This window comes from Aspergillus udagawae (assembly GCF_001078395.1).
Source record: "Aspergillus udagawae IFM 46973 DNA, scaffold_4, whole genome shotgun sequence".
NCBI classification, from domain to species: domain Eukaryota; kingdom Fungi; phylum Ascomycota; class Eurotiomycetes; order Eurotiales; family Aspergillaceae; genus Aspergillus; species Aspergillus udagawae.
Window position 1 is genome coordinate 246,231 of NW_025091267.1, and position 25,920 is coordinate 272,150.

At 46.6% G+C, this 25,920-nt stretch overlaps 7 protein-coding genes across 7 annotated transcripts; 2 read left to right on the forward strand and 5 right to left on the reverse strand.

The window, feature by feature from the left end:
- Nucleotides 1-1,342: 1,342 nt before the first annotated feature.
- On the forward strand, nt 1,343-5,476 carry Aud_005452 (uncharacterized protein; the record flags this gene model as incomplete). The annotated part of the gene is made up of 5 exons (XM_043290382.1): nt 1,343-1,589; nt 1,652-4,513; nt 4,578-4,858; nt 4,927-5,025; nt 5,102-5,476. The coding sequence occupies 5 exons, from the start codon at nt 1,343-1,345 to the stop codon at nt 5,474-5,476; spliced, it is 3,864 nt and encodes a 1,287-aa protein (XP_043146317.1).
- Nucleotides 5,477-5,605: 129 nt separating this feature from the next.
- On the reverse strand, nt 5,606-6,742 carry Aud_005453 (uncharacterized protein; the record flags this gene model as incomplete). Its single annotated transcript, XM_043290383.1, has 2 exons — nt 5,606-5,963; nt 6,021-6,742. 2 exons carry the CDS (start codon nt 6,740-6,742, stop codon nt 5,606-5,608), a joined length of 1,080 nt encoding a protein of 359 aa, XP_043146318.1.
- A 1,106-nt stretch (nt 6,743-7,848) lies between these two features.
- Aud_005454 (A4/G1 family peptidase) lies at nt 7,849-8,676 on the reverse strand (the record flags this gene model as incomplete). Its single annotated transcript, XM_043290384.1, has 1 exon — nt 7,849-8,676. The coding sequence occupies one exon, from the start codon at nt 8,674-8,676 to the stop codon at nt 7,849-7,851; it is 828 nt and encodes a 275-aa protein (XP_043146319.1).
- Nucleotides 8,677-9,000: 324 nt separating this feature from the next.
- On the reverse strand, nt 9,001-9,846 carry Aud_005455 (ankyrin repeat protein; the record flags this gene model as incomplete). Its single annotated transcript, XM_043290385.1, has 1 exon — nt 9,001-9,846. The coding sequence occupies one exon, from the start codon at nt 9,844-9,846 to the stop codon at nt 9,001-9,003; it is 846 nt and encodes a 281-aa protein (XP_043146320.1).
- A 692-nt stretch (nt 9,847-10,538) lies between these two features.
- On the reverse strand, nt 10,539-12,071 carry Aud_005456 (putative LysM domain protein; the record flags this gene model as incomplete). The annotated part of the gene is made up of 5 exons (XM_043290386.1): nt 10,539-11,005; nt 11,067-11,222; nt 11,279-11,436; nt 11,491-11,755; nt 11,828-12,071. 5 exons carry the CDS (start codon nt 12,069-12,071, stop codon nt 10,539-10,541), a joined length of 1,290 nt encoding a protein of 429 aa, XP_043146321.1.
- A 1,907-nt stretch (nt 12,072-13,978) lies between these two features.
- On the reverse strand, nt 13,979-14,824 carry Aud_005457 (uncharacterized protein; the record flags this gene model as incomplete). Its single annotated transcript, XM_043290387.1, has 5 exons — nt 13,979-14,010; nt 14,063-14,176; nt 14,247-14,561; nt 14,627-14,749; nt 14,809-14,824. 5 exons carry the CDS (start codon nt 14,822-14,824, stop codon nt 13,979-13,981), a joined length of 600 nt encoding a protein of 199 aa, XP_043146322.1.
- A 2,424-nt stretch (nt 14,825-17,248) lies between these two features.
- Nucleotides 17,249-21,015, forward strand: Aud_005458 (uncharacterized protein; the record flags this gene model as incomplete). Its single annotated transcript, XM_043290388.1, has 10 exons — nt 17,249-17,459; nt 17,520-17,568; nt 17,618-17,686; nt 17,765-17,879; nt 17,936-18,227; nt 18,302-18,406; nt 18,464-18,899; nt 18,949-20,601; nt 20,656-20,775; nt 20,838-21,015. The coding sequence occupies 10 exons, from the start codon at nt 17,249-17,251 to the stop codon at nt 21,013-21,015; spliced, it is 3,228 nt and encodes a 1,075-aa protein (XP_043146323.1).
- Between the last annotated feature and the right edge of the window lie 4,905 nt (nt 21,016-25,920).

Genomic DNA, 25,920 nt, shown 5'->3' on the forward strand with positions numbered 1-25,920 from the left:
TCGGCCGGACAACAGCATTATCATTCCGAAGTATCATTTACCTCTAGCTCCGTACCTTGGGCAAAGGAAACTATGCCAAGCTGCCAAGAGATGCTATTTCCTCAACCCACGGTTAAGGCGATCCTGGTGACCCTATCTAAAGGATAATGTTCCCTCATTGGGGTCAGTGCAAACTGCCGAGTACAAACATGCTGTAGCCAAACATATCTAATTGATCAATTCTACGGCGTACCCTGTACACTACCTAGACTTCGTTTTTCGGCCAAAGTATGGGTCCATCTTCGCAGTATTGCCTCAACGAAGTATCTACTCCGCAATTGCCCAGGATAGAAGGTCAATAATACTGTCGTACAGAGCTGTCTGTACTCTGCACACCTGATGAGACGTCCAGGGCCCAGAGCGTATACTCCTGCCAAGAGAACTGTGCCGATGTGATGTTCGAAAGGTCCAATGACCCACGATGTGCTCCAATACGGGCCTCCATTGAATATCCCTGTTGTGCAACAAAATACATAACTGTATATGAAGATAAACATAGAAAAGAAAGTGGTGGGCAGGAGTGAAATCAACCAAGCTGATAGTAGTTTCTTATTCTAAATATCAGACAAGAACCCCTGGACCTAGCCTGCATATCTTTAATATGGCATTGTTTTCGTCAAAGAACACTCGATACGCAGCTAGCCTAGGGACTAGTAACTATCTAGGGATTACAATCCGCGGTCCAGAGGGGACCAATCCACCAACACAAGAACGGACGATCTAACTCCAGTAGCGCGATCCTTTTTGCCTCATGGCCATCCTCATCACTCGTTGGTTCGCAACTGTCGCCCGGTCTCGTTCGACAGGCTAGAATCAAAAATTTACTCAGCACATACAACTACTTTTTCGGCCAGGCCGTTGGGACCGAAAGACAAGTACACCATATGAGTGGAGTACTTTGGGAAAGAGCCTTTCATTCTCTCAGCTGCGCCGTATCTGGTATAATGGCACCTTACAGGGGTGTCTTCATCGACTGCCTTGCGTGGAAAAGCGGAGAGGCAGAGAAATTTGCGCTTGCGAAAATAGGAGATACAAGCCCACACGAGGCGTCGAGTAACGGACAAATCCTGGCTATTCAAGAAGCGCACTAGTAGCTTGATAGTGGACGACTCATGAAGGTCCTAGGTCTTTATTCGCATTAGGGACTGCAATAACAATATATGCTCCGGCGTCCACTCTTCCAACGCGGCTTCTCCCAATATTGCTGAGAAAATCTTACTGAAGAGCAGCAAACTGGGCGTGTGCCCCCATATGGTCCTGCTTTCTTGCTATGGGATCAATGAGTCTATTTGCTCTTCCCATGATGGCAAGGTTGTTCTTTTTATATCTTGCTCTGCTATTTGTGTTGCAGGTTGCAGCTCAGAACTGCAGCAAGGAAAACCCTTGCGCCGCTGGCTGCTGTTCAAAGTATGGCTATTGCGGAACAGGCGATGAATTCTGTGGCGAGGGCTGCGTGGATACTTGTGACTACAAGCTGGGCTGCGATGCGAGCAATCCCTGCAAGACGGGCTGCTGCAATAAGTATGGGGTTTGTGGTCTCGGACCTGATTGTACGTACTTTCCTGCTACATTTCCATTTTAATTCACCTAGGATTGACGAGAAATTATGCAGATTGTGGGAAGAACTGCGTTGCTGGCTGCGATAGTAAAGCCGAGTGTGATCCGGGCTTTGGGGCCGAATGGGCTGATGCTTCGTCTTGTCCCTTGAATGTCTGCTGCTCTAAATATGGGTTCTGCGGTACCACGGCAGAATTCTGTGGTGACAAGAAGGTCAATCGACCTTCTTGCTCCAAATCCGGCAGTCTCCAACGTGTGGTTGGATACTATGAGACATGGAGCACCCGCCGACGATGCAATAAATTCTGGCCAGAGAAGATCCCTCTTGGGGTTTATACTCACATCAATGTGGCCTTCGCCGTCATCAACCCCGAGACCTTTGAGATTGCGCCCTCGCTAAACGCCGATATTGATCTCTACAGACGAGTGACTTATCTCAAGACGATTGATCCTGATCTCAAAGTCTTCATTGCAATTGGAGGATGGGCATACAATGACCCTGGTCCAACGGCAACCACGTTCTCAGACTTGGCTGCTTCTATAGAGAAGCAAAAGACGTTCTTCAAGTCCCTTGTCAGATTCTTGGCCACCTACAATTTCGACGGAATTGATCTTGATTGGGAGTATCCAGTGGCTGATGATCGCAGCGGCCGCCCCGAAGACTACAAAAATCTCCCCATCCTACTGAAGAATCTCAAGGCGGCGCTCAAAAATACTGGAGGCCGGGACGGCCTGAGCATCACCCTCCCGGCTTCATATTGGTATCTCCAGCACTTTGACGTCAAGCAGATCTCCCAGCATATAGATTTCCTCAATGTCATGACCTATGACATGCACGGAAACTGGGATAAGGGCAACAAATGGCTTGGGGCGTATCTCAACGCACATACCAATCTCACAGAGATCAAAAACTCCATGGATCTCCTCTGGCGCAACGACATCCCTCCTGAGAAGGTCGTCCTCGGAATGGCATTTTATGGGCGAGCTTTCACTGTTGTTGACCGTGCATGCACTACGCCTGGATGCTTGTTTGCCTCTGGCGCTGAGCCTGGCGACTGCAGCAGTGAAGTGGGTATTCTGATGATCTCGGAAATAGAAAAGGTCATCAAAGAAAAGAGCCTGAAACCTACACTTTACAAGGATGCTGCCGTCAAGGTCGCCGCCTGGGACGATCAATGGGTAGGGTATGACGACGCAGACACCTTCCAGCTCAAGGCCGACTTCGCCCGGAGTCAGTGCTTAGGTGGTGTTATGGTATGGGCGATTAGCCATGACCTATTGGATGGCACCTATTCTCGGGCACTCGCTACCGTCGCAAATCGCAAAGTGGTCGCACTGGCCGATCACGTCGAGCAGAACGACACCATCACCATCAAGCATGACCAATGCAAATGGACGAATTGCGGAGAAGGGTGCCCTCCTGGATGGGTTACCGTTTCCCGCAGTGACAAGGATCGACACCACGACGGCGAGATCATGCTTGATGATGGCGGTTGTCTTGTGGAAAAGCAGTTCCATGTGCTTTGCTGTCCCCCCGACCAAGAAGTCCCCACTTGTGGTTGGTACACGTTCAACAACGGTCGCTGCGTGGGTAAGTGCCCAGATGGAATGACCGAGATCGGCGGCACTAATAGGGGCTGCACTGGTGTAAATGGCAATTATCAGGCTGCCTGCTGCACTACCGGCACCAAAAATATGGCCCTGCATCAGAAGTGCGAATGGGGTGCATCCTTCTTATGCGATCGTTACACCTGTCCTGCGCAGAATCCCAACATCCTCGCGTTGTCCTGCAATGGCAATGGAGGCTCGGCCTGCGGTGGTGACTGGCGGACCAACAGAAACGAGGAGCGCAAATACTGCTGCGATTCGGGCGATGACAACATGAAATGGGACGATTGCACATGGGAGGACCACTACAGTGCTACCGGTCTAATACTTGTGCCTGCAGGTACTCGAAGCTACTGTGCCTCAAATTGCCCCGCTGACAAGGTCAGGGTTGCGATGGAACACTATAATACATGTTCAAGGAAAACAGGTTCCAGGGCCAAATGCTGCTCTCCCAAGTACACGACCACCATCACTCCAGTAGACCCGTTGGTCACGCTGTGGGAATCCGATTTGACAGCATGGCTGCAGAATCCGACCTGTTCTAGCAGCAGCTATAGTGATGCATGGCTTTATGGTAGCTTGGAAAAGCGATCAACTCCTTACGGAATTTTCAGTGGTCATCCGACACGAGGTTTGGCCATGAGTGGTCAGTACGCCCCATTTGAGAAGCGTCAGGACCAGCTGATTCTGTTCTCAAGCAATTCCATTATCATCATCCTGACTGATATCATCTTTGCCTACCGGTCCAGCTCTATCGCGGCCAAAGTCTCTAGAGAGATCAAAGTCTGGGACAAAATCATTGGGGCCCAATACACATACCTGGCCACCTCTCAGATGATGCCGTTCCTGATGGACCAGTGGGATATCTATGGCACGGCTGCCACTGATCTGGCCGGGGACATCATTTGCAACCTTCCCAGATGGGACGAGTTTATCAAGCTCTGTACGATGCCAGTATCTGAGAACGTCACATGTGCGAACGTTGATCGTGATGCCTGGGATCCCGAGTACAGTGTAGATCCAGACACCTATGGCACCTCCTCCGATTCCGCAGACAAAAGGGCACTCACCCCCCTCGACAAGCGTGACGGCCAATCAAGGTCATTTACTGTGGACTGTGGAATTGACCCCGTCACTAATCTGCGTCGAGTCATGTATATTGATTCCCAGCCATATCCTAACGGCGACGGCGGCAACTCTCTCGAACGGGCCAATGGCTTAACCGTCCGTTTCGCCCTGGCTAACCCCGCAGACTGTACTGATGCCACGATTGATCCTAATGCGCCCAACAACATTTGGGCCTGGGTTAGTAAGTAGACCCCGTACTCTTGACATTGTTGTATGGGATCTGGTTACTGATGACGCATCCGCAGCGGAACATATACTGGAGCTTCAGCTAATCCCTCGCGCCATTGAATTCATGGTGACTGGTATCCTACCGCCAGTTCAGGGTCTACCAGAATACAGATCAAAACACAATTTACTTCCCTGGGATGTTGCTCAACTGTTGGGCCTGGACTATTCACAGTGGGCCGCTGGCATCACTTCAGCAACAGGCAGCCCCATTAGCAGGATCTTTGATTCATTGGGCTCAAAAGCAAATCCGGGAGTCTTGGTGAACGCAGAAAAACATTTGAATTCAGTCAAAGGAAGAGTATGAAGAGAACTCCAGCAAGCTTGATGTGGGCATTATAGGCAGAATTTCGCTTACATTCATCGCAGATTTTCAACGGCAAACAGCCATTTGGGAATGACACATGGGCTAAAGTGAATGTCGCTGATCCTTCCCGCGCCCCTGCCGCCCTAGACCAGATCCGAGTTGTAAGACTTATATTCCACGTACCTCACTATACTTTTCGCTCCATGTTCAGCTAATATAGCTTCACTAAAATTACAGGTAATCTCGGTGTTTGAGTATCTTAACGATTTCAATGTCAACAGTAAACTGGGGCAGGTATACAGAGGGGCCAGTGCAGAATGGCGCCTGTTTCAATCCACTGTCAATAAAGTTCGGCCAGGTGGTAATTACGACACCTATCTCCTCTGGAGGGAGTTCATGACAAACTTCTTTGGTGAGCTGACGCTCTGGGTGAGAACTTGGGTTGTGGAACATCTGAACCAATTAGAGGATACCTGGCTGGAAGTATACAACTCTGCGCCAGATGCAAGAACAAGAGGCTTTGCATTTTCTACTCTACAGGAAATTGAAATCATGAGGGACCGAATACGGAGAATCCGATTCGACACGTCGATGTTTGTTTACATGGGCTGAGGAGAGCAGAAAATCATACAAATGAATGGAATATGTATTGACCCATGGTGGATTCAGACAGATTGTTTCTTGCATTGATGTCTATGCCAGCTTTAGAGATCCCATAAGTCTATGAAAGGAGGAGAATGGTCAATTATTCGGCCAAACCTCTTTGGGTAGCTTTGAGAAGAGCCATCCAGGCAATGGCCCATCGTGGAGTTTCTCATTGGCCTCATGGAACTCTTGCCAGATTTCCTTCAGGGTGGCCTTTTTGGTGGACATCAGATCATAAAATTTGTTAAACAGTTGACCCCAGGTAACCTTAACACGTCCATCGTAGCCATCAGCATCAGGACCTGGTAACGACCAGTCTGGATCAATAGCCCAAGCCCAAGAATATCCATCTTCTCGCAGATAGGTATCCCGACATTCGGTAGGCACATTGAGGAATACATTTGAAAGAACGCCTGGTTTGAGACCGCCTTTATCTCGACGGGCGCGAAAGTCCCTGAACAGCCTAAGTTAGCAACTACCAACAGCACTCTAGAGTGCGAGAGTAACATACCTTCGAAGTTGATCCACCCCGCCCATTTCAGGTCCATAATCGACAAAATCAAGGATCTTGGAATCCTGGATTTCTTCGCCGCCGATAACCATGACTGGGTGAAAACTCAAAAGTTCATTAAAATTGTCCCAGCACGCTCTCCAAGCCTCCTTGGTACCTTCGTCTTCATGAACGATTGATGGACGGTAGATCACATAGCCCCAGCCTTTGCCATCACGGTCAAGGATTTTTTGCACCCAGTCCGGCGGGTGAGTCCTGGATCTCTCTTCAGCTTCAAGGAATGGCCTATTGTGCGCCTTTTGCTTCGCAAGGTAGACTGCAGGCTGTCTGATGTTTCTAATGGCCTTGAGTTCATCCGGTGATAAGACAGCAGCCCGCGCCTGCTGCCACTTATCCCACAGCTCCTGGCGTCCGATCATGCGTTTCAATCGGTCATTCTTATATTTAGCAGCATCGAGACCCCCAAGTATCTGGAAATCATCATCAATCAAGCGACACTCTGGATACGTGAGAGCGAGAGGATCATTGGCCGCTGTGTGAATGAGATCTTGCAAAGATTTGCCAATGTATTTTTGACTTGTCTCCTCCATTTGTTCCAAGGAGGGCCATTCCATTATAGCATGTTTCTCGTCCTGAGTTATCTCAGATGGTGACTGGATTGCTTTGTCATAAAGACTCTCCATAGATACCCATGCTTCTATATCATCGGATGGCTCAGCCATGATGGTTGTGTCCGTATCTGTTGGTAGCTGGTTGCTTCCTGGGAAGAAGGGTGGAAGCCTCCTTTTAAGGTGGAATGAACTCACCGCTAAGCTTAAACCGGAAGGGCTTCCGCAATGTGGGTTGAGTACTCGTAACTTAAAAGACTTTAGTTGTCCATATTTGGTGGGAGAGTTTTCGAAAGTTTGGATTCCATTATGGGCAATCTCCTTTGTTTTAACAAAGCATAATATGGCTTATTGCCAGGATTATCTTCTTATTTTATTTCTTTACTGTCTTGGCGCTCGATCTGATTGGTCTAAAATCTTCAGCTGTCTGGCTTTCTGATTGGCTCTAAAAATACCATTCACATGCCAGGTGCTAGCCGTACTATCCTGATAGAACCTCTGTTCAGAGTTCCAACTCCGTCGGCGATGTGCAGGATCTCCCTATCCATCTCCATCTCCATCTCCCTATCTTATCTATCTATATATCCTTCCTTATGTACAGTGAGCAATTGCTTTCCTAACGAATTTGGAGAGAGCCTGTGTTGGCCGGGGCAAAACTAGCTTCAACGTCTCTTACTCTTCTTTCTGGAGGCCACTGTCAAGACGCTAGCTTGAGAAATGGGAATACATTACGTCATAAGCATTCTTGTTCATATAACTAGACCGGGAGCAACTGTAGGAGCTCTAAAGTTATTATCCTGGTCGTTTTTATAGGATTTTAACTCGTTAAAACGTATATCGCGAGGTCGCTTCACAACGTTCTTTCCCGATATCCAGACCTTCTAAATGTGGCTTTTATCGCCCTTAGTTCTAACTAGATATCCTTTTATAGCATGTTCCTCCATTTTGTAGGATGTGACGCGGTCCTCCTTAGAGATATAGACGTAGACACGGCAGCCAAAGACACGGAGATGCTTAATGGTAGTTTCGTGGTTCGGGAGGTTAAAGAACCGGCGATATTGCGAGATAGGCGATTTAATTCTTCCTCTCCGGGGCGTACAAGGCGGTTTAGGATGTAGGTGGCGTCTTCAACTGCCAGAAAGGCGTTCCATGCCACAAGATCCTTCGGATTGGTAGATATGCCTCTACCTCCTCGGTCCTGCTCGACAAACGACTTCACCTCATATATGAGTAACCACAATCTCCTCATCACCCATCACCCTAGCTGTCGCCAGCAGCGTATCGTCTTGGACCAAGTCATAAACAGTGGCATTCACGACGCCAAACTCAACCCCAGCAGCTTCCGCAACACATCCCGTAAACTCCACCGCATCAAACCCTACAAATGGCACAGCAGCTCCATTGGATTGAAAGTCCTCGACAATCCACTCCGCATTCAACCCCTTAATCGTCGCCGTGCTCTTTGGCGCACTAACAGATTTCGTGGCCGACTCTCCTGTAGTCAGATTCTCTATCACACACACCCCACGGTTACTCGCCGTAACATTAACTGACGCGACAATCACATCGCCAGGGTTGACGAGAAGCTCGTCATAGTACATGGCGAAGTTCGGGTACCATTCGTACCAGGGATCGGCATAAGCCTTGCCATTGAGGATGTAGAAGTCTACACCCGTTTGGAGAATAGCCGTGGTGTATGTCGCGCCGTCAATGCCGACCCAGGCTGAGGCTGCTTGGTAGGACATGTCGCCGGTGGCAGTGGCGGTGGGGATGGTGATTGTCGCGGAGACGTAGGAGAAGGTTGCGCTTGGAGTTGAGTTGCTTATGACAGCGCCGGCCCAGTTTGTGCTGTAGGAGCCTTGTGTAATTTTCCTTAAGGCATCGTCTGATTGTTTCTGCCCGGATATAGACCCAGGGTAACTCTTTTGGAGGGGACCTGAGATTCGACCTGGCCGGAAGGAATCTGGTCCTCGGACACGCTGGAGGGATACAGCTAAGGTGCTGCTTGAGAGGGTGAAAATCAATAGGCAGATTGAAAGAAGTCTCATTGTGATATTGGGGTTGGTAATTGATTTGTAGAGGAGGAATCGTATTCCAATGATCTAGGAAAACCTAGCGGCTTTTATGCAGCAGTAGTTAGGGCCTGGGCCTCGCCTCACTTCGCAAGTTCTGAACTCCTTCGCCCCCGCTAGTCGGCTTAAGGATCAAATGTATAAGCGGGTCCCATAGGCTTGATGCATTGGCACCCTGTCATTGCTTAGTTGTAGCCAGGCAGGAATGGTTTCAGACTTAGTATTTCAGGGGTACGGGTCAACGCAGCCAGAAAAGCCTTCAAAACTAGGAATCTAAAAGCACAGCTCCTTTTTCCCTATTCAGCTATGGGTGTTTATCCACCTTGTAATGAGGTCCTCCTTTTCAGGCACATCCACATAGGAAAACCCAGAGAGAATACCCACAATTTCATCGTATTCCTTCTCCCGCGCTAGTTGAAGATCATCCTCCTCAGGCTGTACGCCATACTCAATCAGAAATTTGCATACATCCAAATGACCATGAAGTATAGCATGGTATATTGAGCTATACTTCCTTTCTCCGTCTCCAATAACGCTTTCCGTCGATAGACAGAGGTTGGGGTCAGCACCTTCAGAGATGAGGAACTCAACCCAGTCTTTCTTCCCTCCAGTAATAGCTCCATATAAAGCCACATGACCATACTTATTGATTTCGACCCCGTTTTCCACCATAAGATCAAACATGGGCCGAGTATCTAACGCAAGGGAAAGCGCTTCGTCCCAGTGCCCGCATACTCCAAGTCTGACCAAGACGCGAAGCTCATGAAAACGGTGATATTTGACGGCCTCAACAATGGGACACTCATCTCCGCCACATGTACGGGCCTTGTGCTCGATAAGTAAATCGAATATCTCATCATAGCCGTGTCTGATCGCGAAAGAAACAGGTAGTGGGTGTTTTTCATTAACAGGAAAGGTAAATCCTGCTACCGCTCCGTAATCAAGAAAACAGTTGACGAGGTCCTTTATTCCAGTTGAGATGGCAGCGAGAAAGGCACGCTGGACGAATAGGATGTCACGGACTCGATACCCTTCTTTATAGAGCGGATGCTGTTGGAGATCCCAGTGAAGCGTTCCATCCCAGTCTCGAGCTCCATCTTCCTCGTCGGTATTATCTTGGGTGTTTGTTATAGGGCTTTCTTCCATAGAAGCCGATTCTTCTCGCTTTTTATTAATCACAAATAGCTGTTTCAGAATCTCCCGTACGAGGCAAATATCTCCACTTTGCACTGCACAGAATAACAGAGATCCATGGCAATCCTTAACGCTAGATGTAATGAGGATAGCTTTGAAGATCCTATTGAGTCGACGATTTGATAAGACGAGAGCCCGAACATCTCTATAACAGCTTAAATATCCACCAATACTACACAGAAGTTCATCTGGTAGCTGGACAAGAGACATGGAGGCAATGCAGTTAATGAGAGCAGGTCGGAAGTGCTAGGAAAACTCACCCGAAAAGGAGGTTGGGCAAAAGGAAAGTGCCAAATGGCTTGGACCTGGGGAAAAGGCAATACCGGAAGAATCCTTAGCTTGATTTTGGTAATTATTACTAGGCATTATCGTCCGTTGTAACGGAGTGGCTGTAATTTTCAGTTGGCGTTCAAGTCCAGGGTATCTCATAGTGCAACCGACATGGCACCAATTGTTATGCATTAAAACTTATCAATACAAGGGTTTTTAGTATGTTCTGGAATGTAGTAATTAATTTCATGTATCTCACTAATCTCGAATTAGCCTACTAAGACAAGTCGCCATTCACCCCCATAGAATCTCCTCCTCGTTACAAAAAATCCTCAAGGCTACCTGTTACACGCCGTCCAATAAAGTGGTCGTCTTCAAACACCGACGCAAACATAGTAACCCAGCCAGAGAGATGCACAAGAGGTCCCAACATATGGATTCCAGGTCCCAAACTGGGTAGCAGTAATGCCGTACTGCTGCTCAATAGACCAACAGCTGTCTCCAGTGGCAACCAAGTGCCACTTCTTACACGTGGAGATGGTGCTAGGCATGGCATGGACAGTCTTGGTAGCAACACAGTAGTAGTATCCCGCTTGTAGGTTACTACAAGTCGAACCGACGGCTGGATTCCAGGCATAGAACTCATCCTGAGTCAGATAGGTATATTTCTCGCTGACGATGGTCCAGCAGCTATCGCCCGAAACGGCCTGGTAGAATGTCTCACAGTCGGCCGTGATGCCGGCTTGGGTCGGAGAGGGACCGCTGGCCGTAGTTGTTGTGGTGGGTGCATTGGTGGTGGTAGTGGTGGTGGTCTTCGTAGTGGTTGTGCTTGTGGTTGACCCTATCACACCAAATTAGATTGGTGATAAAGAGATGGGAGGGTGGGAGAAGAGAAAAGCTACCTGAAACACCAACGCAGACATAGTACCCAGCCTGAAGGCTCTGGCAGGATGTCCCAACAGCTGGGTTCCAGCTGTAGAAATTGGCGAGGGTGATACCATACGTCGAAGCTATGTTGGCACAAGCGTCACCAGTTTCTACAAAGTAGTACTTGTTACCTGCGAGAATGATAAGCGAAGACAAACACAACTGAGTCAGCCAATGGCAGACATACAGTTTGCAGCAATCCCAGTCTGCTGAGGAGAGTATGGGTTAGCTGTCGTCGTAGCAGTGGTACTTGTGGGAGCAGCAGTTGTCGTGGTCGTTGACCCAGCCACTCCGATGCAGACATAATAGCCAGTCTGAAGTCCCGAGCAGTCGGTCTTGACAGCACTTAGATGCAAATTATAAGTAGTCCATCTAGAATGACAAGTATAATTTACTTACGGATTCCATTGATAGAATTGACTCAATGTGAAGTTGCCATAAGCTGTCACGATTCCTTGGCAGTAGTCACCTGACTGGACATCATAAAACGCGTTACATGTGGAAATAAGGCCGGTCTGAGTGGGATACGGTGCCCACACTGAAGTGGTACTCGTAGATGTTGTCGTAGTGATAGCAGGTGTAGTAGTGGTAGTTTTACTGGTAGTCGTGGTCGTCTTGCTAGTCGTCGTCTTGACAGCAGGCGCCTCCACACAGTAACTCCATCCTACCGTCAGAGTGCAAGATGTTGACGATAAGGAGGGGTTCTGACGGCTGGCATTAGTAAGATGTCACTAACTGAGTGGAGAGAAATTGACTCTGACCCATGAAACAAGCTGAGCAGTCGTAATGCCGAAGTAGGCATTCAAAGACGCGCAGGTGTCACTTGAAGTGACAGAATTGGCCCAGTACGTGCACCCACTGGCCACATTTGGGTCTGTGGTACCTGTGGCGGCCTCACCTTTACTCCAACGTTTTCCTAGTGTAGCAGCATTGGCTACTCCAAGTAGGAGCGCTGGGGTTAGAATCACAGAGAGGAGCATGATGATATCAATAACAAGTGACAGTAGTCACAGTAGCATTTGATTTCAGGGCCTCAGTAATAAGACATCTAGAGAGGCGAAGAGACCATTTTTTATATGTCTATTGCATATCAGGGCGTTCTTAGGGATGCGCTTACGGGCGTTGGGCTAACAGCATCTCATGGGATTGGATTAGCTTCACATTCGGCTAATTTCAGTAATTTGAAGCAGAAGCATCAGCATTAGAACCGCCATTGGAAGAAAATAATACTACTAATCTGGATGGTCTAAAGATCAATTCGCCGTTCCAAGCCATCTTACCAATACACACAAGTGCATGAATAGTTTCCTACACAGTTCTAAGCGAAGCTTCGGTGGACGGTGCCGATAATCCGAACACTGCAGACCATGTCCAGAGTATCCGGTAATGGGCTAGATCGTATATGCATGACTAGGTATGTAATAATTGCATCCATATAACAGGTCTCGGTTACGGGTGAGAACTAACATTTTCCAACAGGATAGGCGATGATTGCCATTCAAGCCGTGCGCCATACACCACTGCTAGCGCAGGTACAGTAGCTGCTAAATCTCGGATGGAAATTTTTCTCCTCCGCTAATATCGGGATTCTGTTCCAATATGCAACATGCTGGCTAGGGACTTAACTGTTTAATTTCCGGTGAATTCCCCCGCCCGCAATGTGTCTAAAATTGTGACTACTCCGTATGGCCTTAAGCGAAAAAATTAGCCAAGCTCGCTTGGCACGCTCGTACTCTAGTCCATCCGAACACACCAATCAGCCCGCCAGCGGGACCTGCGTAAACCCCTTGGAGGAGGGTACTGCAGGCTTTAGTTAACTAGTTCATCGTTTAACTAAGCAATATCAGCCGACACAAAGGAGCGCCAAGTTTCAGCAGCGATTGTAGATGCTTAGCATATATATTTCAAGCATATATCAAGCAGCAAATGACTGATCCTGCACCTGGGTGACTTATTTTGCAGGGCCTTGGCTCCTGCCGCTCGATCTAGGCAGCAACATGGCTATGATAGGCACTACAAGAAGTGCAGCGAGAAGGGATAGTTAGGGAAAACTGTGTCCCCCATATTTTTGGACCCCAAATCCAACAACTAACAGGCGGAAAAGGTGCTGAAAGATGCAGCAGGGGCGAGATTCCCCTGATAGGCAATGTAGCCGGTACATCGGGCACCAAATTGTGTCCCACATACTTTTGGACCCCAAATTCACAACTAACAGGCGGAAAAGGTGCTGAAAGATACACCAGGGGCGATAGTCCCTTGATAGATAATATACCCGGTACGGGGTACATCGGACACTTCTATCCGTCAGAAAACCAATGCAAGTAAAAATTCTCATTACTCGAATTTCGTATTATAAACTAACTGTTAATATATGCTCCATGCATGCTTTTTGGCGGGACAGCACATGCAGAAGGTAGCATCGAGACTTCTCATAGGAGTTCGCCAAGGGACGAGAACAGCGTAAGCACAGTCAAAATGTATAGCTTGACTGGGATGTATTGCAGTTATTCGGATCTTATAGTAGCATGAGTCAACAGGAGCAACGTATACTAGGCTCTATTCTATTAAGAAGGAGTACAGGATGTTAATACTACCAGAGCAAGATGATCATGCCGAATCCAGTAATCACATTTCTGCCCAAGAACAAATGTATATCTAAATTCTTTCCAAAGACCCTGCAGACTTTGGCCATAGGTATCATTGATTGCATCGTCCAGCAACGACCCACTAATAGTCAAATGTTTTGCAGGGCTGACCCTCTGGACAAACAGTTGTATCTGGTAGCGCTGAGCCACATTTATCCAAGGACCAGTTGCAGCTACTGTAGTACATGGCTTGAAAAATTCTGTGTTAGTTAACCTATCCTTGTTTGAAATCATTATGGAGGCTACAAACCTAGAGCAAACATTGCCAGAGTATCTGTTGCAAGTTAGTCATAAACAGCCGTATATATGAAATCCAAGCAACGTACCTGCATTCTTGGGAGCGAGGTCAGGGTTTGCAGCAGCCAGTCCTCTGGCATTTCCATTCACAGCACGGAAAGTCTTGGGAACACCGTTTATTGGCATGGTGAACGTAAGGTCTCCTGTTGGTATGATACTTCATGGTCAGCAATCCAGGTTTGGTCTCTTCCTTCTGATGACAGCGCATCTGACCTGTTTTTTCCGCCCCAAATAAGCTGTGGAAATGTGTCATCTCATGCAGGATGGTTGTGGCAGCAGCCCGAAGCTTTAGAGCCGTAAGCGATCTGCCTTTCAGCGCTGCTTCGGTATTCTCAATGTCAGAGAGTTTATTTCTGGTAAGATATCGATCAAGCGCCGTAGCGCAGATGGCCATTTCTTGCTTGTTCGTTAACTGGTTGAGAAATGACCAGCCGTTGAGCTCTGGTCTCTCATGGCACATGCCAAATTCTGCAGGCATTTCCGCCGTCTCGCCTTTGATGCCATCTTCCCGAGTATCCTCGTACTTTGCTATATTCTCTGTTATTCTTCGATCTCGCACTTTTTTGTTTCTTGCACAGTTGGAAAAGCCTCACTAATAGCGTTGCCTTTAGCATCAACACCACCCCCTATGTTCTTGTAGTATTTGTCGTTGCAATTCAAGGTCATAGTCCAACCCCCCGAGCCTCCCAGTGCATTTAGAATAGTACCGTACATGGCTGTGTCGTCCGTATTAGGGAAAATAGTCTTCCTTGCAGGTATGATTGCTTTGACTTACATGTCACCGTGTTCATCGTGCTGATCGCTGTCTGAAACGTTCTTCGATTCCGGCCTGCGATATCTTTATGCAACAGTATCTTCCCGAAATAAGCCTGCCAAACATCCAAGAGGATATAGTATTCTTTATAGTACGTCCCCCAGTCCTTTGGCTGCACTTTATTGGTAAATATATCTTTCAGCGTACCAATCTTAGTTCTTGCATTCCTCAGCTAATAAGGGCTGTTAGCCTACCTCATGAACGAAGATGGCTTCAACTGCGCCTTCTTCTGTATAGCGAATACTCAAATGAGAAAATGGAAGAGATGAGTGTAATACTAACCATTGTCTTTGTCTCATCAAGCTCCTCAGAGAGATATTTTATACGGGCCTCGTCACATTCATATCCCCATGTAACGAAAGAGGAGTAATCCGTAGCTCTCTTGTATAGATGGTTGCGTTCCAGGAGGGTTTGATTTGCACCAATAACGTATGAAGTTTCAAGATCGGAAGGGAATTCGAATGGAAAGGAGAATACACAAGGTATAAAGACCGCAAAAAAAAGCCACTGCATGTTGCTTACCCATCGAGTGATGGGGCGAAGGTTAGAAGGCACCCTCATCGCTTTCGGGGTCAAGGAGAAGGCAAAATTGAAAGGAGAAACACTTCACGTAAGGTCTGAAGTGATTCGGGGATCTAGATCCTTAAAAGGTGTACTGGTTTAGATGCACGCTGGGTACCTTCTCGTGGTACCTGAACGAAAATACCCCCTTGAGAAACTACCTGGCACCGCCTACATGGGTGGTAAATTCAGCTCCAAGTATAAGTTCTAAATGTATTTTTTGTATTAGACTCTAGTCGATAATCTGCATCTAAAATATTGCACGTCTAACATACGGAATCCCGCTATACCTCTATATCGATCGGAAACCGCCGGTGTACTGCGTACATTTCATCTAAGACCTAATACCCTTAACTAGGGCCCTAATTAAAGATAGTTTAGACTAGGATCTAGGTCTACTTGCACGGAAAAAGCGGCTGACAGAATATATCTAATTATTGGCGCAATAAGTTATGTCTCCTAGGACCAATCTAGACCTTCTATCCGAGTAGTTGATATCCATGCCATCCCAATTCCCAAAGAAAGCTATCAGCTGATAGATGTCTTTTCGTGGTGTGTGTACACTTGTGTTCTCCAGTTCACAGTTGTTTGTACGGTCTGAATAGTAGATAGTACGCAGCTACCCGGAGTGTCCCGGACATGTGGTTTATCAACTCACACATATAAGTCAATGTAATTGAAACATACTTATATTAAAAAGATCTGGAACTCTATCATCAGCGCCCCCTTGAAAAATGTTGTGTTAATGACATTGAGCCCAGGGGACAGTCACTATGGTGATCTGGAAATTAGAGGCGACGCCCTGAAAAGCATTGGCTAAATTTTAGAGTACAGGGCCCTAAATTTCAGATGGTTTAGGGTACCCGAGTGGTCCAATGGCAATACTGCGTTCAGTTCGGCCCCAGGGATAGTGCAGAGCAAGTGTCAATAGGATAAGTATTGTTCTCAGCTTAGCTGGAATTACCCTGACACTTGCACTACTAAAGCATTGGCTGCGGATTGGATTTGGTTCATTAATATGCAGGTAAGCGCTTAGACATCCTAGTTTAGTGTACTTGCATTGGTAAATGGCACTGACAATCTATAATGACGCCGGATGGCGAAGATAAGCGAGGCGTTTTAATCAGATGCGCTACGGTCTATTAGCGGGCCAAGACATTTGGCATGCTTATATGTGCGAATGTGCAGGTATCGGTAATACTGCGCGGAATACCGCTAAATCTGGACTGTAGCAAGGACTTGAATCCCTCTTAGACTATCAAAAAGAATGCCTAATTGTGGCCTATCTTGACCCCTATTTCGGAGCTCTGTATTCCGGCTTGGTGTCCTAGAGCGAGGTGCAGTGGCTGTTGGCCATACCAGATTTGTATGGGCGGCGAAGCTCTGGCAAGGATAACCGGACGCCTCATCTTGACGATATGGTTACTTTTTCAATTGCTTAGTATTGTTAACCCATGCCAATCTGCTGGAAATGTCCCATATTGCCGTGTCCCCTACCCGAGGCACAGACTGTGTACATGTAGGACTCAGGTACTAGGAACATTGTACTAGCGCAAAACGCATAACTGGCAACGGTAAAGATCCACGTATTTTTAAGAATTTTCAGAAGTCGGCTATCTATCACTGAGATGACTATCCGTTCTGAATTTGGTTCCGGGAAGGTAAATGAGCCAGAAACCAAGGGAGGGTGGACTCAATAGGAAGAAAGTGGATGAGATACAACGCAACTAGCAGGTTTAAATTAAACGTATAAGTACTACCCGAAGTCAGGGTGAATAAATCCGACTTCTCTGATTTCGTATCGCGAGTAGGCCGTTGTTAAACTTGAGGCACAATCGACATGAAACTTCTATCCAAGACCAGGTGGTTACTACTCAGCTGCCTGGTAGGAGAGATTGTCCCCTTTGCCACCGCAGAATTAGGATCATGCTCCGAAACCGAAAAATGCGAGTCCGGCTGCTGTTCCAAGGCTGGCTACTGTGGTTTTGGTCCTGATTTCTGCGGTGATGATGTCTGCATCTCCAGCTGCGATGCGGTAGCTGAATGTGGTGGTATGTGAACAATCATTGATTTTCATGGTGAAGGCTTACATGGACTTCCAGAATATGCAGCGGAGCCTGGTGCCAAGTGTCCCTTGAATGTGTGCTGTTCTCAATATGGGTGCGTATGAAAGGACCGCCAGTGATCTACAGCTGCTAATATCGATAAGATTCTGTGGCACGACTGATGAGTTCTGCGGCACAGGCTGCCAGAGTGGTTGCGATCCGATCAATGAACCGTAAGTTTGTATTTTTATGATCCTCTTTTCAGATTGGCTTCAAGGATTTGGATCCGTTTCTGACAAGTGCCTTCATAGTTCTTGCTCTGGAACGTCGAGCAGCGCAGTCTACATCGGTTATTATGAGGGCTGGAATCCTGAACGACCGTGTGACGTTGTTCTCCCTGAGAATATCAATGTCAAGCCTTGGACGGTACGATATCCATCATACTTTCTCCTTCGACTTTGTAGTTTCTTATGAATGCATAGCATCTTTACTACTCATTCGCCGGAATTGATCCTTCCGACTTCACAATAACTACTACGCACGATAACGACGCGGACTATTGGGATAAGTTTACCGCTCTGAAGCAGAAAAAGTCCACTCTGAAAACATACATCTCCGTGGGAGGATGGGACCTTGGAGGCAAGGTTTTCTCCGATATGGTACGGTTTCCGGGAACGCGGAAAGCCTTCATTGACTCTGCAATTGCCATGATGAACCAATATGGTTTTGACGGCATCGACATCGATTGGGAGTATCCTGCAGCAGAAGATCGCGGTATGTCCAGCCATTGACACTCAGAATTGGGATTTATGCGCTCTGCTTTGCAACGTGCGGCTTATTCTTCCTAGGTGGCGCGGCAAGGGACACTGCGAACTTCGTCTCTTTTCTTTCTGAGCTCCGTGATGCTTTAGGTTCAAGCTTCGGACTCACTTGCACTTTACCATCGTCGTATTGTACGTTCAGGTATAATCCCTATTCTCTCGCTTTCATGTGCTTACAAAGGTAAACAGGGTACCTGAAGGGTTTTGATATTGTCGGCATGGCAGCACATGTGGATTACTTCGCTATGATGACATACGATATCCATGGCACTTGGGACGGTAGCAACGAATGGACGGATTCTGTAATCAACCCACACACAAACATCACAGAGATATCCGCTGGGCTTGATCTCCTGTGGCGTAACAATATTGACCCTGCCAAAGTTCTGCTCGGGCTGGGCTTTTATGGCAGATCGTTCACATTGGAGGACTCTTCCTGTAACACCCCCGGATGCGCATTTAGCACCACCAGCGGTTCGGGAGGTGCCAGGGCTGGTGAATGTACAGGAACGAGTGGCATTCTCTCCGACTACGAGATTAGCCGCATCATAGATGACTACTCAGTCAATGTGAACTATGATCAAGCTGCCGGCGTCAATTGGATGACTTGGAGTGGGGATCAATGGTATGGTTTAGACTTGAGTATTTCAAAATCCCGCTAACATGGCACATAGGGTCTCTTTTGACAATGGCAAAACGCTCAAGCAGAAGGCCGATTTCGCTAATAGCAAATGCCTTGGGGGCCTTTTCAGTTGGGCGCTTGATCTAGGAGGCCCTGGCTCCTTGGCCAATCCTAACGATCTAAGTTACGACGATACAAACATGGAGGGTGCCAATGCAGACGGAGGCAGCGATGGAACCGGCCTTTTCTATGTCGGCCAGGAGATCTTCGAAGAAGGTCAAAACACCGTGACTGCTGTGGCCCCGGTCAGCGTCATCTTCCCGAAGACCATTCTAGGATCGCCAACAACCATTGATTTCGGCGCTGGGTATCCAACTTCATTGGAGGTCGCAGCTTCCACCACAGCTACTGTCGTACGTGGAACGGTCACAAGTGTCACAACCACTGTGACGAGGTATATTGTGGAGACAACTATCCCCCTAAACCAGCTCGTGACCGGTACCATCAATTACTACAACTGGAACATCACCGGAGGTATCAAATCCACCGAGACGCCCTTGGTTCCAAGCATTGAAATACCCCCAGTCATAGTGACGGACAATCCTAATCCAATGAATGAGACTGGCGTTTATCACACCCCTCTGGTCACTCGCACAGTGAGCATTCCCCCATGGCCATGGACTACGGATGATATGAAGTTCCCAACAGTGACCTTCTCAGAAGGTGATCCTCCTGGTCCCTCTTGCACTGCCAACTGCGGTCACAAATGCTACAGTTTCTGCGACGGACCTTGTCTGGTTGATTGTGGCAAGGAGAGCTCTTCGAGTTTCATAGACCCGCTGGATCCTGATCCACCTACAGTTGAAAAATGCTCTGGACCTGGATGTGTTAACGGAGAATGTGATAATAATGGCCTGTGTATCAAGAAGGGCTGTGAAGGAGATGATTGTAAGGATCGGGTCTGCATCGGCGATGACTGTACCCCCACGGGCTGCACAGGGGATGATTGTACCGACGGTCATTGCTCGGGTAGCAACTGTCAGGATCACGGTTGCATCGGGCCCGATTGTGACAGTAGTGGTTCGGGCAAGTGCTTTGGTCTACGGTGTCTCTCATGGGGTTGTATCGGGTCCGACTGCTCCTCGATCGATTTCACCTGCACTGGTCCTCTCTGCCGCATCGTGACATGCTCCGGACGCGATTGTGCCAATGGAATCTGCACAGGTCAAGATTGCGAGTCGGAAGACAACGACTGTGAAGCAGAAAAGGCGGATTCCTGCACAGATTGGATATCCAGTACACTGGTCATGCCCGCCTCGACCTACTCAACCACCACGATAACGACTCGCTGTGATACAATTACTGCCTGTTCTGCCAAAGCTACCACCACCACTAGCACAGTTGACGAAGACGGCCTGATTGAGGGCACCATCACTGACTTCCAATGGGCAACGACCACCGACGATGCGGATCTGACCAGCTACCTCGAGTCGGACTATTCTGCCTTCTGGTCGGCCTTTGATTCTACCAGCACCTCCACGACTACAACGACCACAACTACGACGAAGACGACAACAACAACCTCATCACGTCCAACAGAGACGAGCTATGATTGTAAAGGCTCAATTAGATGTGGATCATTTGCCAACCTTCACAGTTTCTGTAATATGGCAAAGGACTTCCTAACTGAGAACGATTTATACGGGTAAGGAGACATCGTCGTTTTGAGCCCAACATGGAGTATCTAATAATGGAACAGAACCAAAGATTCTGATACTGGTACTGGAACATGCTACACGGACGGTAAGAATGCTGAGTTTGGCTGCGGCGTCTTTGTCGAGGGAGACGACTGTGAAATGACTGGAGATCAGATGGCAGCGTGAGTGTCCTACATTCGACTATAAAATGCTTTTATCACTAACATAAAATGAATTTGAAAAGGGCATATGATCATATCTTCCAAGAAACCGGTGGAGGATGTGAAATTTGCGGCCATGCTTTTTTCCCCAATGGATGCCAGTTAACGGTCAACTACGTTAGTGGCTGTAAGACGACCAACGGGGCTTTACAGGCTCACGTGGGCAATAGTACGGCAAATTACACCATGTCGGCTGTGTAATAATGATTGGGCTCGCTTATATAGAGTGAAAGTTGCAATTGTATCATATCTTTACAAATATTTCGCCGACACGCTCGCTCCACGATACTAGAAACATCCGTGAGACACTTTCGGCATCCCCATCAACACATGTGGAGAAGGCATTCACAATCCATAGGGGTCAGTGGCCAGAACTCATTCGCAACTGCCTGGAGAAGTGTCCTGACTGGCATAAACAGCGCTATGATGGAGAATGTTGCTGATTACCATTGTATAATGTAATGAAGCAGAGTATTAATAGCAGTAATAACAAGAATAATAGTGATGGAGAAGGTGTGCTTAAGCCTATAAACAGCAACCCTTCTTTTATTAGAACTATGTCATCACTCCCTGCTGCACATTTGGAGGCTTAGGGACTAGTAGTGATGGTATATACTACTGGTGGCATGCTCTGATTTTTGGAGGCTAATGGGGGCTTTCACACAACATTTGACACTCATTTCTTTATACTTATTATAAAGAGAGAGGATATGGCATTATAACTAGTTGTATATCTTATAGCAACCGCTGGAAATGCCGCAGAATTCTGCTCATACTTAGAACATAAATGGAAGAAGCTACTTGAGACAGGTTGCTCTCTTAAGGAGAGCGATGATCTCTTCCAATAGTATCATGATTCCTGTTCTCTAAGGGAACCTCCTGAGGAGCTCATCAATGGTGAACAAAATTAGAGAATTATATAGACAATTATTGACGACCGCTATACACAAAAAATGAAGGACAAACTGCATGGCAGTATTTGTGATTATTATGAGGCTTGGGAAGAACTAGAAGGGAGCATTAGACATGCAAATTTATCAAGACACAAGCGAATCAAATCAAGGCCAATTTGCTAAAAACAAAGGGTCGCGCTATAGACACACCCCCCTACATTAATGGCACACCCCTCTAGCTTAAAGACACACCCTGCTACCTTAACGGCACACCCCCTTGACGTAATTAGTTAGAATAAACATCATACCCACGCGACTCACCGCAATCCTATCTTTCTGATTTACATACAAAATTAAGAGATAGGAAGACGGCAAGATATGCTTTGAAAGTGTTCGTTTCTCATTAAAATATTCATTTAATCATACACTAATCAGAATCCACCTTAGAATCTGATCACACCAGTCATTCCTGCTGGAATTCCTTCATATTCACCATCCGCGGGCTGCTGACAGCTAACACCGCGGCTATGGCCACCTCTCTGAGCCTGAGTTCCCCCCCAATTGACTGTTTGATTCCAAGATTGCTGATTCTGATGATTTGATGCTATAGAGATGCCTCCACCTCACTGATTCCCTCATGTATTACCTCTCTGACCTCCTCTCCCGCCACAATTCACTTCCTGTGATAGAATTCTCTCAAATAAAGAAGGGTCCCTCTGTGTGCTGGAATCTTGAGATGGTGCAGGGGTCTGCTAGCTCACAGTCATCTAGCTTACAGTAGGGGCATGATTTATAGAGCCTGCAGGCCTGCCGCGAGTCCATATAACTCTTGGCTCCAGCACAAGAAGCCATGGATCAATCAGGGGCATATCTTGCATATTATAGAGCTACCAGTGCGTATGGAAGTGATGAGGCGAGAGAGATTGCTTTACCATGAAGATCTGCTTAATTATATGGATGCATGGAATGCCCTACATGTGACGCGTAGTGCCTGTATACTCTGGGATAGCTTTCTTGCTAGGCCCCTCAGGAAGATACTCATCTCATAGAGCTGCAACCTTATATAGTGCATACCTTGAGATCTTATTCAAAACATCCCGGAAGAGCACCTCAAGGAGGCATAAAGGTCTTTCTACATAATCTTACTAAAGCTGAGCCTGAACCTCGCGATGCCATAGGGTAATTGTCTGATCTATGTTCTGGCAGGTTATCAGGAGGTTATTTGTTGATACCTTAAGATATCATTTGATGCCATAGTGAGCCCCTTCATTCCGTGAGGTGCTACTATTGCCAAAGTGTGTGTATGCCTTCATATAGCAGTAAAGAAGATGGTGTTTTGTGTGGGGATCCAACCACTCCTTCCTAAGATATTGTATAATTAGCTGGTAAGCTGCAGCATTATGTTCTTCTTTAAAATTCTCCCAGGCCTGCTCTATATCATCATGAGTATATATATAAAGCACTCTCTGCTACTTCCTTAGCATAGTATCCCACTTCTCCTTCACACGCGCGTTGAAATTCTGCTGATAATCTTGTTGGACCTGATCTTCTGGTATTATTATCTCCAGCACCTCTTTCCGAAGTGTTAAGCGGCTGTATGCAAGAAAATCTTTATTATAATGCCAGATACAGATCATGCTAGATGTCTGCGGGAAGATGACTTTAATCATGTTCAGTAAGGCCTTATCTTTATCTGTTAAGATTGTCAGGGGGTCTAAGAGATGAAGATCTTGATATACCTTATGCAGGCATTCCAGGGTAAACTTATATGACTCCTATTTCTCACTAGACAGGAAGGCAAATCCAACATAGAATGTTATATTTGTTGCAGTGCTTCCTACAATGTCTAGCAGCAGCATCTTGAAGCTATTTGTTTTGTATGTATAATCCATAGAAATAATATATGGATTATGCTTCAAGAGCTCTAGACTACTCTTATAGATGTAAAAGAGAGAGAGAAGCACGCCATCTTTATCTGTCTACTAGTTAAATATCCACTGCTCCTCAGGGAGGGTTGTAATCAGGTGCTGAACTAGTGTAAGACCTCCCAGGAACTTCTTCTGCAGCTGCTGACGCAGATTATATATATCTTGAGGTTGAATATTGCTATCTTCACCCTCTTCCCGCGCGTTTGTGTATAGAGAGAGCAGAACTTGATATGTATTTGCACCATTATTGAACTGGTTCTCAATGACAGCAGCCTTCTCTTGCACCTCAAGATGGCGCAGACTTGGATGGCTAGAGACAGGTGCTGGATCATGATTATGCTCTGGATTAGACACGTCAATAGTCCAATGATTAAACGATTTTGAATACTTGATAACGGCGCTGAAAGGACAGTCAATTTAATGTGTAGATTGGTCACAGACTTGATTAGCTTCTCTGACATGAGGCTTATAAACCCCTCCTTGATTATAATGAAGATAGGCCCTTACCTTAGCCCTATTCTTGCTTGTAGAGTTCTTCATTGTGCATGCATATCCATACTTTTTTATATGAGCATTAATAAAATCCAAAGCCTCATCAAAGCTATTGAAGAACTAATTAGTTGGAGGAGGCACCATGGAATTAGTGCTTTAATTCTTAATATTCTCAATAGTATCATTATTAGAGCCGCTGTAGTCCACTAAAGATGGACTAGGAGCAGCCATTTTGATGTAATCTACTACCTCTTAAGGCTCTAGTATATCAAAACATGAAGTAATTACATTATGATACCCTACTATTCTGCCCTACAACTCAGCCCTAGCCCTGGCGCTTATACAATTTGAGCATGCAATCTAACCAATAATAGTTAAGGGGGTGTGCCGTTAAGGTAGCAGGGTGTGTCTTTAAGCTAGAGGGGTGTGCCATTAATGTAGGGGGGTGTGTCTATATTAGGACCCAAAGTATATTAGCATGACTAGAACATGGGAGTCATTCTCCGTTCACGATTTGACATTCACTGACTTAACCCATTACTTCCCACTTGTCTTCCTACACTTGCAGTTGACTTCCAGACCCTCACTCCTCTTCCAGGCGAAAGTGGAGCCACATGTCACTACCCTGGGATCCGTCTCTGCTGTTCCTGCTAGCCACTGCTTTGGAGATGCTATAGTCCCTGGACTATATTCAATACTTGCCTAAGGCCTACCGACCAGGTAGCCTAACAATATACTAATTGGGTATAGGTATGCACAATGGTACAATGATCTGAACAGGATCAAGGATAATCTAAAGATACACAAGAATAATAACAGCAAAGATAGAAGCAAGGCCTATTAAGTATATATACTTAATAGTAGAAGAGTAACTGATAAATCAGACTAGTAATCTTATACTTAAGTAAATAACTTATATTAAACATGAAGAACTAAACAAGAACTCTAGATATAGTAGTAATAACTATCCTTATATAGTCCTTCCTTTTGGTCCATACCTTAAGGCTGTCATAAGGTCCCATCATGGACTGTTATATCAAGGTCCATGGTGCCTTCTTGTAATCGCGGTCCATCAGGGACCGTCACCTTGTCTTAGGCATTTGGGACCGTTGGTCACGTGACCTAGCCGCTTTACATCAAGCTGCGCCGCTTCTCTCGTAAGCCCTGTCCAACCAGTCCATGCTGCCTGCAGGTGTTCTGTAACACCACAGAAACGAGCGTGAAGACGTCGGGTGGTTTGTTTCTGTTTTCTAGTCATTTTGGATATTATTATTGATATACTAATTTATTTATTCTTGATTTATTATTATGATCTATGTCTATTCTATTTCCATTCCATTCTATATTTCATTGAGATTGATATAATTCTAATGATGAGACAGATTATATCTCAATATCGGCTAAATGCAGCCGCCTCAGGGAATGTCTGACCAGACGCCGACCCAATCTCTTTTTCTTGTCGCTTCCCTTCATCCCTTCCATCTCTTTATTTCCTCTTCTCTTCCCCTTCTCTGCTGGAGACAGGATGATCCTTCATCAATTCCGCTCTGACTGACTAAGCGCCGTTGTGATGATGGCCATAGTCATATCATGTTAGACTACTCAGGTGACTCAACAGTTGACTATGAAAGTCACTGTTAGTTCTATCTTCTTCCTCCTTTCCTCATGTCTGTTATTCCCGTTGAACCGCTGCCTAGATAGTTGAGAGATGAAGAGCATCTTCACTTCTAGATTGAGCGCTATCACAGCAGTTGCCCCTCCTGCGAGAGGTATGGGATGTCGCCGAACCGATG